This window comes from Sus scrofa, chromosome 6 (assembly GCF_000003025.6).
Source record: "Sus scrofa isolate TJ Tabasco breed Duroc chromosome 6, Sscrofa11.1, whole genome shotgun sequence".
NCBI classification, from domain to species: domain Eukaryota; kingdom Metazoa; phylum Chordata; class Mammalia; order Artiodactyla; family Suidae; genus Sus; species Sus scrofa.
In genome coordinates, this window is record NC_010448.4 from 165,865,700 (window position 1) to 165,880,202 (window position 14,503).

Genomic DNA, 14,503 nt, shown 5'->3' on the forward strand with positions numbered 1-14,503 from the left:
AGGCCAACGCGGGCCGTTAAACGTCGAGGTAGCTTGAACTCCATTTCCCAAGAGCTACTGGATCTGCAGCGGAACATCGTTGGCTCTGCGCGATGCATCCTGGGACACGTAGTTCATTTGGTCCTTAGACGCGGCGGCTACAAAATCAGAAAGACTGTTTCGCGGCATGGTGGGGGTGTGTGTATGTGCTAATGCGCGTGTTAAACGCTTCCAGAAAAATGTAGCTTGGCAGCCTTCTTCTGCTGCCGGTTGTCTCCGTGTGGGGCGAACTCAGTTTCCCAATCGGCGCCGCGGAGGCCAGTCCAAAGTCTGGCTTTCCCGGAGTGTCATAGGTTCGAACAGGGTGGCGGCAGGAGTCGCTGCCTTAGATTCGGTGTAATCGCGCCAGTGTCCTGCGTCTGCGGAGGTCTCGACCAAGATTCAGCATCTTCAACTCCCCCCTGGTATCTGTATCAGGGTAACCCTCTTGTACCCCAGTTCCCCAAGGACGCTGCTCCCCTGACGAGTCCCTGAGGCTTAATTTTGGTCTAATATTGCATCCTTACTTTTATTTTTTTATTTTATTTTTTATTATTATCATTATTTTTGTCTTTTTGCTATTTTTTTTGGGCCACTCCCGCGGCATATGGAGGTTCCCAGGCTAGGGGTCTAATCGGAGCTGTAGCCCCTGGCCTACGCCAGAGCCACAGCAACGCGGGATCCGAGCCGTGTCTGCAACCTACACCACAGCCCACGGCAACGCCGGATCCTTAACCCACTGAGCAAGGGCAGGGACCGAACCCGCAACCTCATGGTTCCTAGTCGGATTCGTTAACCGCTGCGCCACGATGGGAACTCCAGCATCCTTACTTTTAGTATTGCGTACCCACTCATCTCTTTCGAGCTGACGTTCTGGCCTTTCCCGGGCTTTGCCTCGGATGTCCCGGGTTGGGAGAGCAAGGGCGTAAGGCTCTAGGGACCCAGACCACTGCCTCAGGCTATGAGAAGGAACCAGACTTTGAGCAGCTCGACACGCTTCTCAATGCTACTGACCGGGAGTTCCTGTCCTGGCTCGGTGGTTAACGAATCCGACCATGAGGTTGCGGGTTCCATCCCTGGCCCCGCTCAGTGGGTTAACGATCCAGCGTTGCCCTGAGCTGTGGTGTAGCTCGGATCCCGAGTTGCTGTGGTTGTGGTGTAGGCCGGCAGCTATTGCTCCGATTCGGCCCCTAGCCTGGGAACATCCATATGCCGAGGGAGTGGCCCCTAGAAAAGACCAAAAAAAAAAAAAAAAAAAAAGCTACTGACGGAAATGTGGCCAGGATTAAGACGAGGGGGCACCTGAGGCCCCTGCCCCCGGATTAAGGTAGTGGGTTAAGGAACACCAAGAACTCATTGGCCTGTGCCCTTCTTTGTTTTGTAGCAGCAGCTGTATTCCTTTGGGGTCTCCACCGCAGGTAAGTATTGTTCCTTTTCCTACTTACCCGCCAGCCTTTTCTCTTTCCAGGATCTGCCTTTTATTGGTGCCTGTACCACTATTCCTTACAAATTCAGCTTTTTCCTTTCCTGAGCAAACATCAGTCCTCCCCCTCCCTCTAATAGACTTTGCACTGACTTTGCCTTATTCCTTCTGCAGGAGACCTGGCTGGGACTCGGATTTCCCCTCGTCACTTGCCTTCCTAGACAGGAGTCCAAGCTCAACAGCCTTGGGCTCTAGAGATTGCCATTGTCCCAGAGAGGCTGATTTGGGCTGAGGTCCATAATGCATCTTCTCTTTGGGCTGAAGTTACTATTCTTCAATCCCATCTTCAATCCCAGGCTCAGGTGAGACATGGAGTCCTAGGTGTGTATGTTTGGGGTTTGTGTGAGAGGAGGGTGCCAGGTGTTGGGGAAGCGCCTTACATACAGTAACTCATGCGGTTTTCTGCCTGGGTAGGGACTAAGGCACTCAGACAGGCTGTGCAGGGCCCTCTGGAAGAGAAAGAACGGTGGAAGTATCAGATCTGTGCCCTGGAAGGTATCCGGTCAGTTCTTTTCTTCATGCACACAGCCTCATATGTGGGCACACATTTTGTTGCACTTGTTGTATGTGCCCTTGTATCTCGATTTGCAAGTGGAGTCTCTAGGCTCGTGTGTAAAGTTCTTCCCCAACTTGTCCCACTATAGAATCACTAAGGTTGTGGCAGGGGGCCCCAGAGTGAAGGGCCTTTCTCCTGGAGCAACGTTTGGAGGGGCTGCGAAGGGAAATACAGTGACCTCGAAGCCAGGTGCAGGTACAGGCCTGAGCCCAAATACAGATGGGACCACCAAAGTGCAGTGCTACCAGGGGCCTTCAGCCAGAGCTGCAGAACGAGTGAGTGATGGGCAAAACCTAGCTTTCTGTAGGCCTCTGAACTCTTGTTACTCTGGTAGCCTTCTCTGGGCTGGTTAATTGCCTTTGGAATGACACTTCTGTCATCCCCGTGGGCAGCAACTGCTACGGGAGGAGTCAGAGATTCTGGAGGAGGAAGTGAAGTTGCGGTGGGTCCAGCTGAGTGAGTAAAAAGATTGGAGGTGTGTATGAACTCACCTGTTCCCTTTTCTGGAATTCCTTCTTGCTTTCCTAATAAATGGCCATAGCTCCGACTGTTTGCGTCACCCAGAAATGTGGCCTCGTATTTTTGTCTTACCTCTTATGACGTGAGTCTAGTCTTCCTAGTCAGCTTGGAAACTGCCCAAAAGCTGGACCAGAATGCTTCTGTCCCATTGTTCAGCGCCAGGCTGGGCACAAGGCGGCGGAAGAAAGAAGTTGGAGAATGACCCCCTTACATTTTCTTTCATTTGCAGGCCAGTACCGGGAGCTGCTGCTGAAACAGATGACTGACGGGCAGCAAGCAGAGGCCTGCAGCTGGAAGGTAGGACCAGAATTGGACCTGTGTGTTCATATCTTCCTTCCTTTCTCTATCCTGTTTTGCAGGCGGGCCAGGATGCCCTCTCCTACCCCCTGTCTCTTTCCTTCTCTTCCCTGTGCTGATTCCTCCTCCCTCCAAAGCTCTTCTTCCCAAGCCCTCTGCTTCAGTCTACGAGGAACTGTCTTTGTCCACATGAGGATTCCGAGGGGGCCGAAGAGGCTAGTTGTGGGGGTGGGGTGCTAATCCTGGAGAGAGAAAGCCTTGGTCCTACCTGAGCCATGGTCTGGCAGATCAGCTGCCAAATGACCAGGAGGGCAAAGGTTACCCACTGGAGGCTGCCAGGACAGACGTGCAGGATGCCGGGCTGGAGCACAGCCTCCTCAGGTCAGGAATGTGGGTGCTTGTGGCAGTAGAAGGGATTGTTTCGCGGGAGGCCAGGTACTGGGGACTAAAGTTCAGTCATCCTAGGTGTGACATGGGCTGGTGGGATGGTAGGGGCTCCAGTGCATGGGGGCAGTACTGGGCACTCTTGACACACATACCTATTTACTGAGGTATCTCTGTGTAACTGGAGGATGAAGGGGAGGAGAGTGGAGTCCTAGCCTCAGGAAGGCTGTGCTGGGAGTCTCCTTTGACCCACCATCACCGTCTCTGCCTCTGATTCTTTCCCGCTGCAGGACCTCCGTTCACGTCCTCCAATCTAAGCTGTCGCTGTCCCTGGCTGCCACTGTCACCGTGTCTCTTTCTTCATCTAGCTCTGAAGTTAGCTTTTCAGACAGAGACATTAGCTGGGAACTTTTAAAGGAAGCTAGGTGGGTGTAAGGCAGGGATCTGGGGAAGTGGAATCTTTTTTTTTTTTTTTTTTTTTCCTTTTTAGGGCGACTCCTGTGGCACGTGGAGGTTCCCAGGCTAGGGGTCCAGTTGGAGCCACAGCTGCCAGCCTACCCCATAGCCACAGCAATGCTGGATCCCATCTGTGTCTGTGACCTACACCACAGCTCACGGCAACGCTGGATCCTTAACCCACTGAGTAAGGCCAGGAATCGAACCTGCATCTTCATGGATCCCAGTTGGGTTTGTTAACCACTGAGCCACAACAGGTACTCTGGGAAGATGAATCTTTTTTTTTTTTTTTTTTTTGTCTTTTTGCCATTTCTTGGGCCGCTCCTGCGGCATATGGAAGGTTCCCAGGCTAGGGGTCAAATCGGAGCTGCAGCTGCCAGCCTACGCCAGAGCCACAGCAACGTGGGATCCGAGCCGCGTCTGCAACCTACACCACAGCTCACGGCAACACCGGATCGTTAACCCACTGAGCAAGGGCAGGGATCGAACCCGCAACCTCATGGTTCCTAGTCAGATTCGTTAACCACTGCGCCATGATGGGAACTCCCTGGGAAGCTGAATCTTAATGGTGCATGGAGGAGTTCTCTTGTGGCTCAATGGGTTAAGAATCTGACGTTGTCACTGCTGTGGCTCAGGTCACTGCTGTTGCACAGGTTCAATCCCGGCCTGGGAACTTGTGCACGCCAAGGGTGTGGCCAAAAATAAAAATAAAATAAAAAATAAAAAAGTATTTGTTATGCATATGACTGGTACATATTGCTGTTCAGCAGAAATTGACAGAACGTTGTAAACCAACTGTAATTAAAAAAAGTTAAAAAAATAGAAGGAAAAGTAATTGGTGCCTGGATGCCAGCTGCCTAATTGTTTGATGCTGAGTAGAAAGATGTTTTGTCTCTTTCTCTGTGACTCCACCAACCCCTGTTTCTCCTTATCCCAAGTCAGGTCTGTGTCTCCCTCCAAATCAGGGCCCAGGACCTAGGTCTGAATGTATCATAGTGCTTGCTGATGGTTTGTTCTCTCTTTTCTCTCCTCTTAGATATCCAGAAGCACACTCTTTCTAACCTGGAGTCCAGCAGCTTTCAGCTCCAGGCCCAGAGCCTTGGGCAGGAAGATCTATTCTCTTAGGGCCCCAAGATGCTCCTGAGTGACCTGTAAGGACTTTTAAGAGTAAGAGTAATACGATGAAGTCTTCTTTGCTCACCTTCCCCTCCAAGGTCCTCTTTCTGGGTCCCCTCTTCATCTCTCTGATACTTGCCCTCCCTACTGAGGCTTGTCGCTGCCTGTCTGTCCCAACCCACCAACTCCAATAAAATGGTTTTATTGTGATGTGTCTTCTGTGAATCAGCACCCACATAGGATAGAGTCAGCTGTACCTTTTCTTCCTCCTGTTACATGACTGCTTCCTGCCACCTCTGTCTCTGAAATCCAAGTTCATAGACATTAATAACCTCATAATCTGCGCGCAAGCTCTGTGCTCAGTGGAAGTTGGAAGGAGATGGGAACGCCCATTCTCGGGGGTAGAGTGAGGTGGTAGGACAATGCTCTGGGGCAGTACTGCTGTGAGATGCAGAGGGGGGCAAGATATTCTGATGGGCCTTTGACCTGGGCCATAGAAGACTCCTTCCTTTTTTTTTTTTTTCCAGCTTCTGCCTTAAGGCTCATTCTAGCCCCTCCATATCTCTTCATCCTCAGCAGCCCGGGCTGCATTTCTGCAGCAGTCTCCTCCCTGTTCTCTCTTCTTTCAGTCTCTCTGCCTCTAATTCAGTGGCTTTAGGATTTTTTTTTTTTTTTTTTGTCTTTTTGCTATTTCTTTGGGCCGCTCCCGCGGCATATGGAGGTTCCCAGGCTAGGGGTCTAATCGGAGCTGGAGCCACCGGCCTACACCAGAGCCACAGCAACGCGGGATCCGAGCCGCGTCTGCAACCTACACCACAGCTCTCGGCAACGCCGGATCGTTAACCCACTGAGCAAGGTCAGGGATCGAACCCGCAACCTCATGGTTCCCAGTCGGATTCGTTAACCACTGCGCCACAATGGGAACTCCAGGATTTTTTGACTATAACCACCAGTGAGAAATACAGTTTACACTGTAGCCTAGTAAATATACATATATATGTTTATTCATTATTTATTTATTTTCTTGTCTTTTTAGGGCCACACCCACGGAATATGGAAGTTCCCAGGCTAGGGGTCGAGTCGGAGCCACAGCTGCCAGCCTGTGCCACCGCCACGCCAGATCCAAGCCACATCAGCAACCTGCATCACAGTTCATGGCAACTCAGGATCCTTTAACCCACTAAGTGAGGCCAGGGATGGAACCTGCATGCTTATGGACACCAGTTGGATTCTTAACCCCCTGAGCCACAACGGGAACTCCATGTATATATTTAACTGAAATTTTATGATTGAATACTTATTATTACTAGGAGTTACACACTCTGTTATTTCCTATATTATATTTTAAAAAAATGCTTTGTGGTTACTGGTTCTGATCCTTCTACTGCCTAGTTCTCTGGAAAGTATATCTTCCCAGGTAGTCTAAGGGAAGCTTTACTTTTTCCTTACCTGGGCTTGTATTCTGGACAGTGCAAGTCCAGGATTTCCCTAGAAGCAGCAGCATCTCACTGAGGTGTCATGAGGTTTCTTCCACTGCTAAATATAGCCAAAAATAATGCCATTTACCCACAAAGTGGCTTTTTATTGAGCATAATGCTTACCAGTCCTGGTATGTGTTTGTCCTGAGCTAAGATGTGCAGTGGACTTCTGTAAAGGTCCCAGCTCTTAGCTCAGTTTGGCTGGGAAGGGGAGACAGTTATCAGAAATAAAAGCATAATAAAAGGCTAGGGTGAGTAGAGCAGGAACTACTTGTTATGGGGTACAATCAAGGCCCTGGCAGGTCATGAAGAGTGGGTCCTTGACATCTGAATATCTGTAAAGCAATCCTCAAGGATTATTTCTGCATTAGGGAGATTGCTTTTTTTTTTTTTTTTTTTTTTTTGTCATTTCTTGGGCTGCTCCCGCAGCATATGGAAGTTCCCAGGCTAGGGGTCTAAATGGAGCTGTAGCTGCCAGCCTACGCCAGAGCCACAGCAACACAGGATCCGAGCCACATCTGCAACCTACACCACAGCTCACGGCAACGCCGGATCGTTAACCCACTGAGCAAGGGCAGGGATCGAACCCACAACCTCATGGTTCCTAGTCGGATTCGTTAACCACTGCGCCACGACGGGAACTCCAATTAGGGAGATTGCTGAGAGTGGAATGGTAGAGGTCAGACCTGGATCAAACAGTACCTGTTAAAAAAAAACAAAACTGAAAACTTCCCATCAAGGTTCATCTTCCTGCTAAAGCAGGTGCAAGGAACCCCCTGTCTTTAATGTCTTTCACTGGCAGGTGATACATATGCATAATGGCATTATTTAATCTACAGGCTACCAGTGTCCTACTTATCAGCTACTTTGCATCAAGCTTGGTGGAAGACAGATTTGCAAGGGTACCAGGACTCAACAGAAACAACAGAAACATTAAATAGCAATGTGGAACAATGGAATTTAAACTGTCACCAGGTGGCAGCACATGATTTCTTGCTGCAAGAATGATATCAAAGGCTTTGGGCCAGGGGGACTGGGCTCTGGTGATCTCTTTTCTCCTTTCAGAGAGCCAGTGAACTATCAATCTTCCTAAAACTGTCCTGTTAAGGCTACTCTACTGTTAACCTTGGATAATTCTCACAGCCTAAAAAAGAAAGGGCAAGTTTGGCTTATGGCTACACCCATATTTAACCTCTTCTCTTTCCATTTTTATTTTCTACCACTTCTCTCTGTTAAACTTTAGTGCCACTAGGAATGCACATCACCCATCCTCTAACTAATTCAAATCCCACTCATCTATCAAGACCCTTCCAATAGGAGGCAAGCCTAGAGATGTCAGAGAAGAGGTCTCTAATCCCAGGGAGTGCTGGTGCAGGAGGGCCCGTACTCCACTGTTTCTTTAGCTGCTCTTGTCCTGTTCCAATATGCTCAGGCATGAGATAATGAGTGCCTGAGGTCCAGGCATATGGAGAACATGAGGAAATACGCGCCTGTTGAGCAGTTGAATAGAATTCTTATTCTCTACTCCTCTTTTCAAGGCAGCGCAAGTATTACCTCCTCGAAGCTTTCACCAAGTCGAATCTTAGTCTAGATGAATTGCTTGCTCCCTTAGCATTTCTACCCATTGCTCTTACTATCTCGAGTCACTAGTAGTTGTTTATGTATGTCCCCCCCCGCCCCCACTATACTGAGCTCCTGTCCAACTCACCATTCATACGGCTTTTGCCTACTCAGCTATAAGTTCACCAACCCAAAAGCTGCTCCAGTCGAATCCATTTTCTGTTGGGTTTATCAATTACCAAGCGGTTGTATATGTTTGGCACTTTGATTGGTCCATTTTGTGTTTACTGTCCCGCCCCCTGAGAGGCTCGGGTGCTTGGGTTTCCCCCAGGTGTATTCCCTCCTCTTTGGTTCCGCCTTTCCCACACACTGCCTCTTCTGTTTTTACCTCCGCTTCCTTCCTATTGGTTCCCTTCCTCCGCCAGCGTTGGCGCTTGCGGCTGATGATTGGCTCTTCTGAAAGCCCATTGTGCCCACCCTCATACCACGTGGCATTCTTAACGCTAATTGGGCAATTCCTCTAGCTCGTTTTTTCAAGGATGGACCATTGATTGGCTGCTTTGTGGGAGGGCTTGAGTAGAGGGGTGTGGCAGTTGAAGCCCCGCCCCTAGCTCCCCTGCCCTGCGGGGCAGGCGTTTCGGTCGCCTGCTTGCGGCCGGGGAGCCCAGCGGCGCTTCCAGCCGCTCTCTTTGACTCGCCGGCCGGATCACCCTTCTGGCCCCGCCGAGCAGGCGCGGGGGAGCGGCCCCGACTGCGGGGTCATGGCAGTAGCCTCCTCGTTCTTCGCCGCCGCTGGCCCCGCCGAGTCGCCGGCTTCTGCGCGAGGGACGCCCACCGCCTCCGCAGGCTAAGAGCCGCTGCCGCCTCCGAGCTGTGAGGGCTACTATGCTCCCCCTTTGCCTCCGCCTCCCCCTCCCACCCGCGCAGGCCCCTCTCTGGCTGCTAAGTCCCGCCTCAGGTAACGCCAGGAGAGCGCGTGGGGCACGAGCCCGGGGCACCCCGGCCCGCGCGGGCGGCTGCTACCCGTCTACGTCCCGGAGCACTGGCGCTCACATCTTCCGCACTGGCAGGACTCCTCCTCTTGCCGGAGGTCCTCCTCTCCGTGCTGGGGACCCTCTTCGACCCCTTTCCCTTCTCTTCACTTCCTCCCGGGCCCCAGGACAGCCCCTCCCCTCCCCCCGGAGGCCCGGAGCCCGTGAGACGTTCCTTCGTAGGAGGGACCCGGTCCCGGACTCCTCTCGGGCACTTTCTGTCCTGCGGAGACTCGGGAGTCTTTCCCTCCTGTTTCCGAGACCTCTGGCTCCACCCGGAGAGCTTCTCTCGGCCGTCTCGGAGCTCCGGACTCCCTCACTCTTCTCAAACACACTCTTCCCTCGAAAACATCCACTTCTCCTCTCGAGAGATACTCCCCCGGGCAGACACTCCTGGCTCTTTCGTTCCACTTCCCCCCGGTTACCCCTCTTTTCCGCGTCTCTCCTCTTCCCTCCTCTGCCCGTCCCCCTCGCTTTAAACACTCTGGACGAAGCCAGTATTCAGAGGTAGCTGGCATGAAGCCGGGTTTGCCGAATGTAGAAACCGTTCAGCTTTTCCCTCTGAAAAAGCCTTGCCACATGAGTTGGACTTCATTCTGTAGGTATGGGGAACCATCGACGCTTCTGTAAGCAGCGGTTGGGTTTGGTGGATTATCTCCGGCGAAAACGGAGGAGGAATTCAGAAGTGAGGACTATGGAGGCAGAAAGCCTAGGTAGGCAGGAGAGGAGTGTGCTAATCCAGGTCAGAGGGGAAGAGGGACGCGAAAATGAAGAGAAAGGCGTGCAATTCCATGAGGTTTCCAAACGGAATTAGTGGGAGATGGCTACCTTGACTCGTGGGAGGGACTGGTGGTGTTAATTGAAGTAGGGACGTAAGGAAGCAATTGTAAGGGAAAGCAATGAATTTGGTTTTGGACACGTTTCGTTTGAGGGATTTTTCAGATTTCATTGTGGGTCGCTAGAAATTTGGGTCTGAGAATTGGGAGAAGGGTTGGAACTGAATGCATAAATTTGAGGGTTACCGAGAATATATAGGGGATATTTGAAGCCTTAGAATGGGATGGTAATACTGAAAGAAGAGAAGAAAAGGGCTACGGACCAGAAGGAGCATCATTATTTGGGTAACAGACCTTGAGGAAGAGAGGTTAAAAGACTGGAACAAGAACTAGAACAGAGTGTCACTATGATGGAAGCCAAAGGAAGAAGGTTTCAAGAAGGGCGCGGCTGATCGTCGCTGTATGACGTTTGACCAACAGAATGAGAATTGGGAAGAAACCACTGAATTTAATAATTAGGAGTTGGCTTGTTTTCTTTGAAAACTACTGTACATAGTGTGACGTGGGAATGGTGGCAGTAGTCAGATCATGATGGATTGAAGAGCAAGTGTGAGGCAGTGAGTAAAATTCATCTTTTGACAACTGTGGTTATGAAGGAGAGCTGATAGTGAAACATCTTTGTTGAGATTATACTATATGCCAGGTATCATAAAGACGCCTTACAGGTCACAACAGCCTTGTTTAGGTATCAGGATTCCTTTTTTACAGTTGGGAAGACTATAGGCAATAATTTAAAAAAGATCTGTGGTAGCTCTGAAACCTTTGTTCTTTCCACTATGGCTCATGTGTGTTACTCTTTTGATTGCAGGTGAAACAGTTTTGTCGGTTGAGGGAAATGTTATTTAGGACATATGGTGGGCATTTCATTCTTTGACACCGGAAGGATAGACGTCAAGATGGATAACGATGTGGTAGGAGCAAAAGGAGGAGAGGGAGTTTGGAAGATTGTCTTATTTTCTTGATGTGATCAGTGATTTATGAAGTCAGTTATCTTTGGAGACTAAAGGTACTCTGGGGGGTTTCTGGCTTGAGTATTACGGCCATGGACATCTTCGATGGAAAATGAAAGAGGAATAGATTAGGATTAAAAAAAAAAAGCTACTGACCATATTTAGGGCCCAATTAGAATTAGAAATATATATTTGTATGGGACCCCGGAGCGTGGATTTTGCATTTCTCCAGGAGCCCAAGACCAAGAGGGCAAAAAAGATAATTGGGTTGATGGGAGTTCCTGTCGTGGCTTAGCAGTAACTAACCCGACTAGTATCCATGAGTATGCGGGTATAGTTTCAAGGTAAAACAAAAAGCAAGGCAGAGTGTAGGAGTTCCCTCATGGCTCAACAGTTTAAGGATCTGCTCAGTGGGCTAAGGATTTGGTGTAGCTGTGGCTGGCATCTACAGCTCCGATTCGACCCCTAACCTGAGAGCTTCCATATGCCTCGGGTGCAGCTCTTCAAAAAAAAAAAAAAAGACTTCATGTTAAGTGAAGTCAGTCGGACAGTGAAATACCTACTTCAAATGCTATCACTTACATGTGAAATCTAAAAAAAGGACACAATGAACTTCTTTGCAGAACAGATATTGACTCACAGCTGGGGGTTTTGGGATGAAAATGCTGTAACATTTGGTTGTGATGATCATTGTACAACTATAACTGTAATGAAATTCATTGAGTAACAAAAAGAAAAAAAAATAGAAAAAAGATAATTGGTTGATACAAAATTGGAATTTACAAGTACGATAAAATGGAGAGTAACTTTATATTGCTAGTGATAATGTGGGTGATATGATGGACTTTGAGAGTCCAAGCTGGGGTTGTAAGAAATAAAACCTTTCTCGGGGCTAGTTTATTGGAGAATAAGGAGACGATCAGAAATGTGGTTGAAGACTAGATTTTGTAAGAAATACAGAGCATGGGGAAGCTGAGAGTTCAATATAGATATAGTTTCAAGGTAAAACAAAAAGCAGGGCAGAGTGTAGGAGTTCCCTCACGGCTCAACAGTTTAAGGATCTGGTGGTGTCACTGCTGTGGCTCTGGTTACTGCTCCATCCCTGGCCTGAGAACTTCCTCATCCCACAGGTGCCAAACAGACAGACAAACAAACAGGGTGTAACTGCCTCAGTGCTGTTGAAAGGGAAGAGAGGTAGAGATTATTAAAGTCGTGGGAGGTTAAGGGGCTATGGAGGATATTGGGTATGTCATCCATAAGAATGTGATAGTTGCCCATTATGAAGCAGGAAATGGAACAGAGAAGATGTCGGGCCTTATAGGTGGGGATGCTCAGAATTAAGGGACCCAGAATTGAGTTGGATGTTCCTTGGCACTTGTCCAAAAGCAGTACCAGGTGGTACAGATGTTTGTGTGTGAATTACTGTCAAGATCTCAGATCCTTGATGCCCTAGATGTATGATGTATTATTCTCATACAGGTGTATACTTGGGATGGTCTGAACATAAATCATTTGTGATGTGGAATATCATCAGCCTGTTTAAATTCTGTTTAAAAATGTGTGTGTTGTGGGAGTTCCCGTCGTGGCGCAGTGGTTAACGAATCTGACTAGGAACCATGAGGTTGCGGGTTCGATCCCTGGCCTTGCTCAGTAGGTTAAGGATCCGGTGTTGCCGTGAGTTGTGGTGTAGGTTGCAGACGAGGCTCAGATCCTGCATTTCTGTGGCTCTGGCAAAGGCCAGCGGCTACAGCTCCAATTAGACCCCTAGCCTGGGAACCTCCATATGTTGTGGGAGTGGCCCTAGAAAAGGCAAAAAAGACCAAAAAAAAAAAAAAAAAAAGTATATGTGTTGAGAAGCTAGGCTAGGGATTCTCCAACCTGGGACTCTCAATGACATTAAATTTTTTTTTTTTTATTAAAGTCTAGTTGATTTACAATGTTATGTCAATTTCTGCTGTACAACAAAGTGACCCAGTTATACAAATATATATATTTGTCATATTATCTTCCATCCTGTTCTATCACAGGATGTAGTTGCCTGTGCTATATAGCAGGACCCCAATAACATTTCGCACTTATTTATAAAACGAAAGTTACACATTTATATATTTACGCATACTCATTCCTTGGCTTATTTAGAGTAGAAAGCTGAATTGTTTTAATGCTTTTTTCTCTATGTGAAAGTGTTTATTTACTTATTTATTTATTTTTGCCTTTTTACCTTTTCTAGGGCCGCTCCCGTGGCATACAAAGTTCCCAGGCTAGGGGTCTGATTGGTATGTGAGAGTGTTTATAAATATAATCTTAGTGTTGTATGTTTCATTTATCTGCAAAATGGATGTTGTGTTGGAATTTGAAACCTACGATAAGAGCTTTTATGAGATTTCATCTCCGTCCAGTGAATGAAGCAGTTATTACATTATGTAGTTACGACATTATGATGGTGAGTGTTTTGCACCAACAATGAGAATTACATACTCTTTTCCAAGTTATCATACGGCGATAATTTCTGTGTGGTCTCCTTGGTGGCATTTTTTAACTCAGAGGGAGAGGTTGTTTCAGAGAAAAGCCTGCTTGTGGTAATTTTTAAATCTTACGTTCTTGAAAATTTCAGAAAGGGAAAAAAAAAGGAAGTTCTAACCCTGTTATGATTGGATAGATGAGTATAGGCAAATATCTTATCCTTTGAGCTTGAGTTCTTTCTAAATTTAATTTTCAAGAATGTATACATGTGCTGCGGGAGCGGCCCTAGAAAAGGCAAAAAGACAAAAAAAAAAAAAAGAATGTATACATGTATGTGTGACTGAGTCACCTTGCTATATAGTAGAAAATGGACAGAACACTGTAAACCAGCTATAATGGAAAAAATAAAAATCATTATAAGATAAAAAATATAAATTTAATTTTTGAATAGTTAATACATTCAAGTAGCTAAATAAATAGTTGCATGTTTATATACTTCACATAAAACCGTGGAAGTGGAGTTCCCGTCGTGGTGCAGTGGTTAATGAATCCGACTAGGAACCATGAAGTTGCGGGTTCAATCCCTGCCCTTGCTCAGTGGGTGAAGGATCTGGCGTTGCCGTGAGCTGTGGTGAAGGTTGTAGACACGCCTCGGATCCTGCGTTGCTGTGGCTGTGCGTAGGCTGGCAACTACAGCTGTGATTAGACCCCTAGCCTGGGAACCTCCATATGCCGCGGGAGCGGCCCAAGAAATGGCAAAAAGACAAAAAAAAAAAAAAAAAAAATTGAAAAAAATAAAACAGTGGAAGTCTCATTCCTATGCCTGTTCCTCATCCACCAGTTCTCTGTCCCCTTCCAACCACTTTTACTAGTGTTTTTATGTTCTTTTAGACTTTCTTTAGGCAAAAGCTTACAAATATGAATATATAATCTTATTTTTCCTGCTTTTCATGTAGAAGTTAGCCTGTGGTACCCACTGTTCTGCACCGTCAACCCACTATCCCCTTAACTGCTTTTTCACTTAATGTATCTTGGAGATCTTACATAAGGAATTTCTACTTTTTTTAAAAAACATCTGCATAGTATTTGATTGAATGGATGTATTATAATTTAACTAATTCCTTATTGTTGGACATGTGTGTTGCTCCTAGTTTCTCTCTCTCTCTTTTTTAAAAATTTTTTGGCCATACCTGCAGCATGTGGAAATTCCCAGGCCAGGGATTGAACCTGCCACAGCAGCAGTGACAGTGCCAGATCCTTAACCCACTGTATTACAAGGGAACTCCCCTAGTTTTTTGATATTTTAAGTAATTCTGTAAGGGAGACCCTTGAACATATGCCAGTTTACTTGTGTCC

The 14,503-nt window shown here is 47.6% G+C and overlaps 2 protein-coding genes across 7 annotated transcripts in view; both read left to right on the forward strand.

Annotated features, from left to right (window-relative positions):
* On the forward strand, window positions 167-5,068 carry LOC110261410. Its single transcript, XM_021097629.1, has 9 exons — window positions 167-332; window positions 1,403-1,436; window positions 1,766-1,803; window positions 1,916-2,003; window positions 2,146-2,332; window positions 2,450-2,513; window positions 2,806-3,254; window positions 3,548-3,682; window positions 4,750-5,068. Exons 1-7 carry the CDS (start codon window positions 167-169, stop codon window positions 3,111-3,113), a joined length of 885 nt encoding a protein of 294 aa, XP_020953288.1. The 3' UTR covers window positions 3,114-3,254; window positions 3,548-3,682; window positions 4,750-5,068.
* Window positions 8,477-14,503, forward strand: part of TESK2 (testis-specific kinase 2) — a 125,827-nt gene continuing 119,800 nt past the window's right edge. The window contains exons 1-2 of one of the 6 annotated variants that reach the window (XM_021096752.1): window positions 8,477-8,825; window positions 9,501-9,611. The gene's annotated coding sequence lies outside the window, so the exon portion shown is untranslated. Of the gene's footprint in view, window positions 9,612-14,503 lie in introns of all 6 variants that reach the window. The other 5 variants (XM_005665474.3, XM_005665476.3, XM_005665477.3 and 2 more) reach the window with 5 other exon arrangements.

Excerpts from the sequence above, each read along its gene's own strand:
- LOC110261410 (XM_021097629.1), top strand. The coding sequence starts at position 167 with ATGGTGGGGGTGTGTGTATGTGCTAATGCGCGTGTTAAACGCTTCCAG. Across the intron at positions 333-1,402 it reads GCTTTCCCGGAGTGTCATAG|CAGCAGCTGTATTCCTTTGG; the intron begins GTTCGAACAGGG and ends TTTGTTTTGTAG. Across the intron at positions 2,333-2,449 it reads CAGCCAGAGCTGCAGAACGA|CAACTGCTACGGGAGGAGTC; the intron begins GTGAGTGATGGG and ends CCCCGTGGGCAG.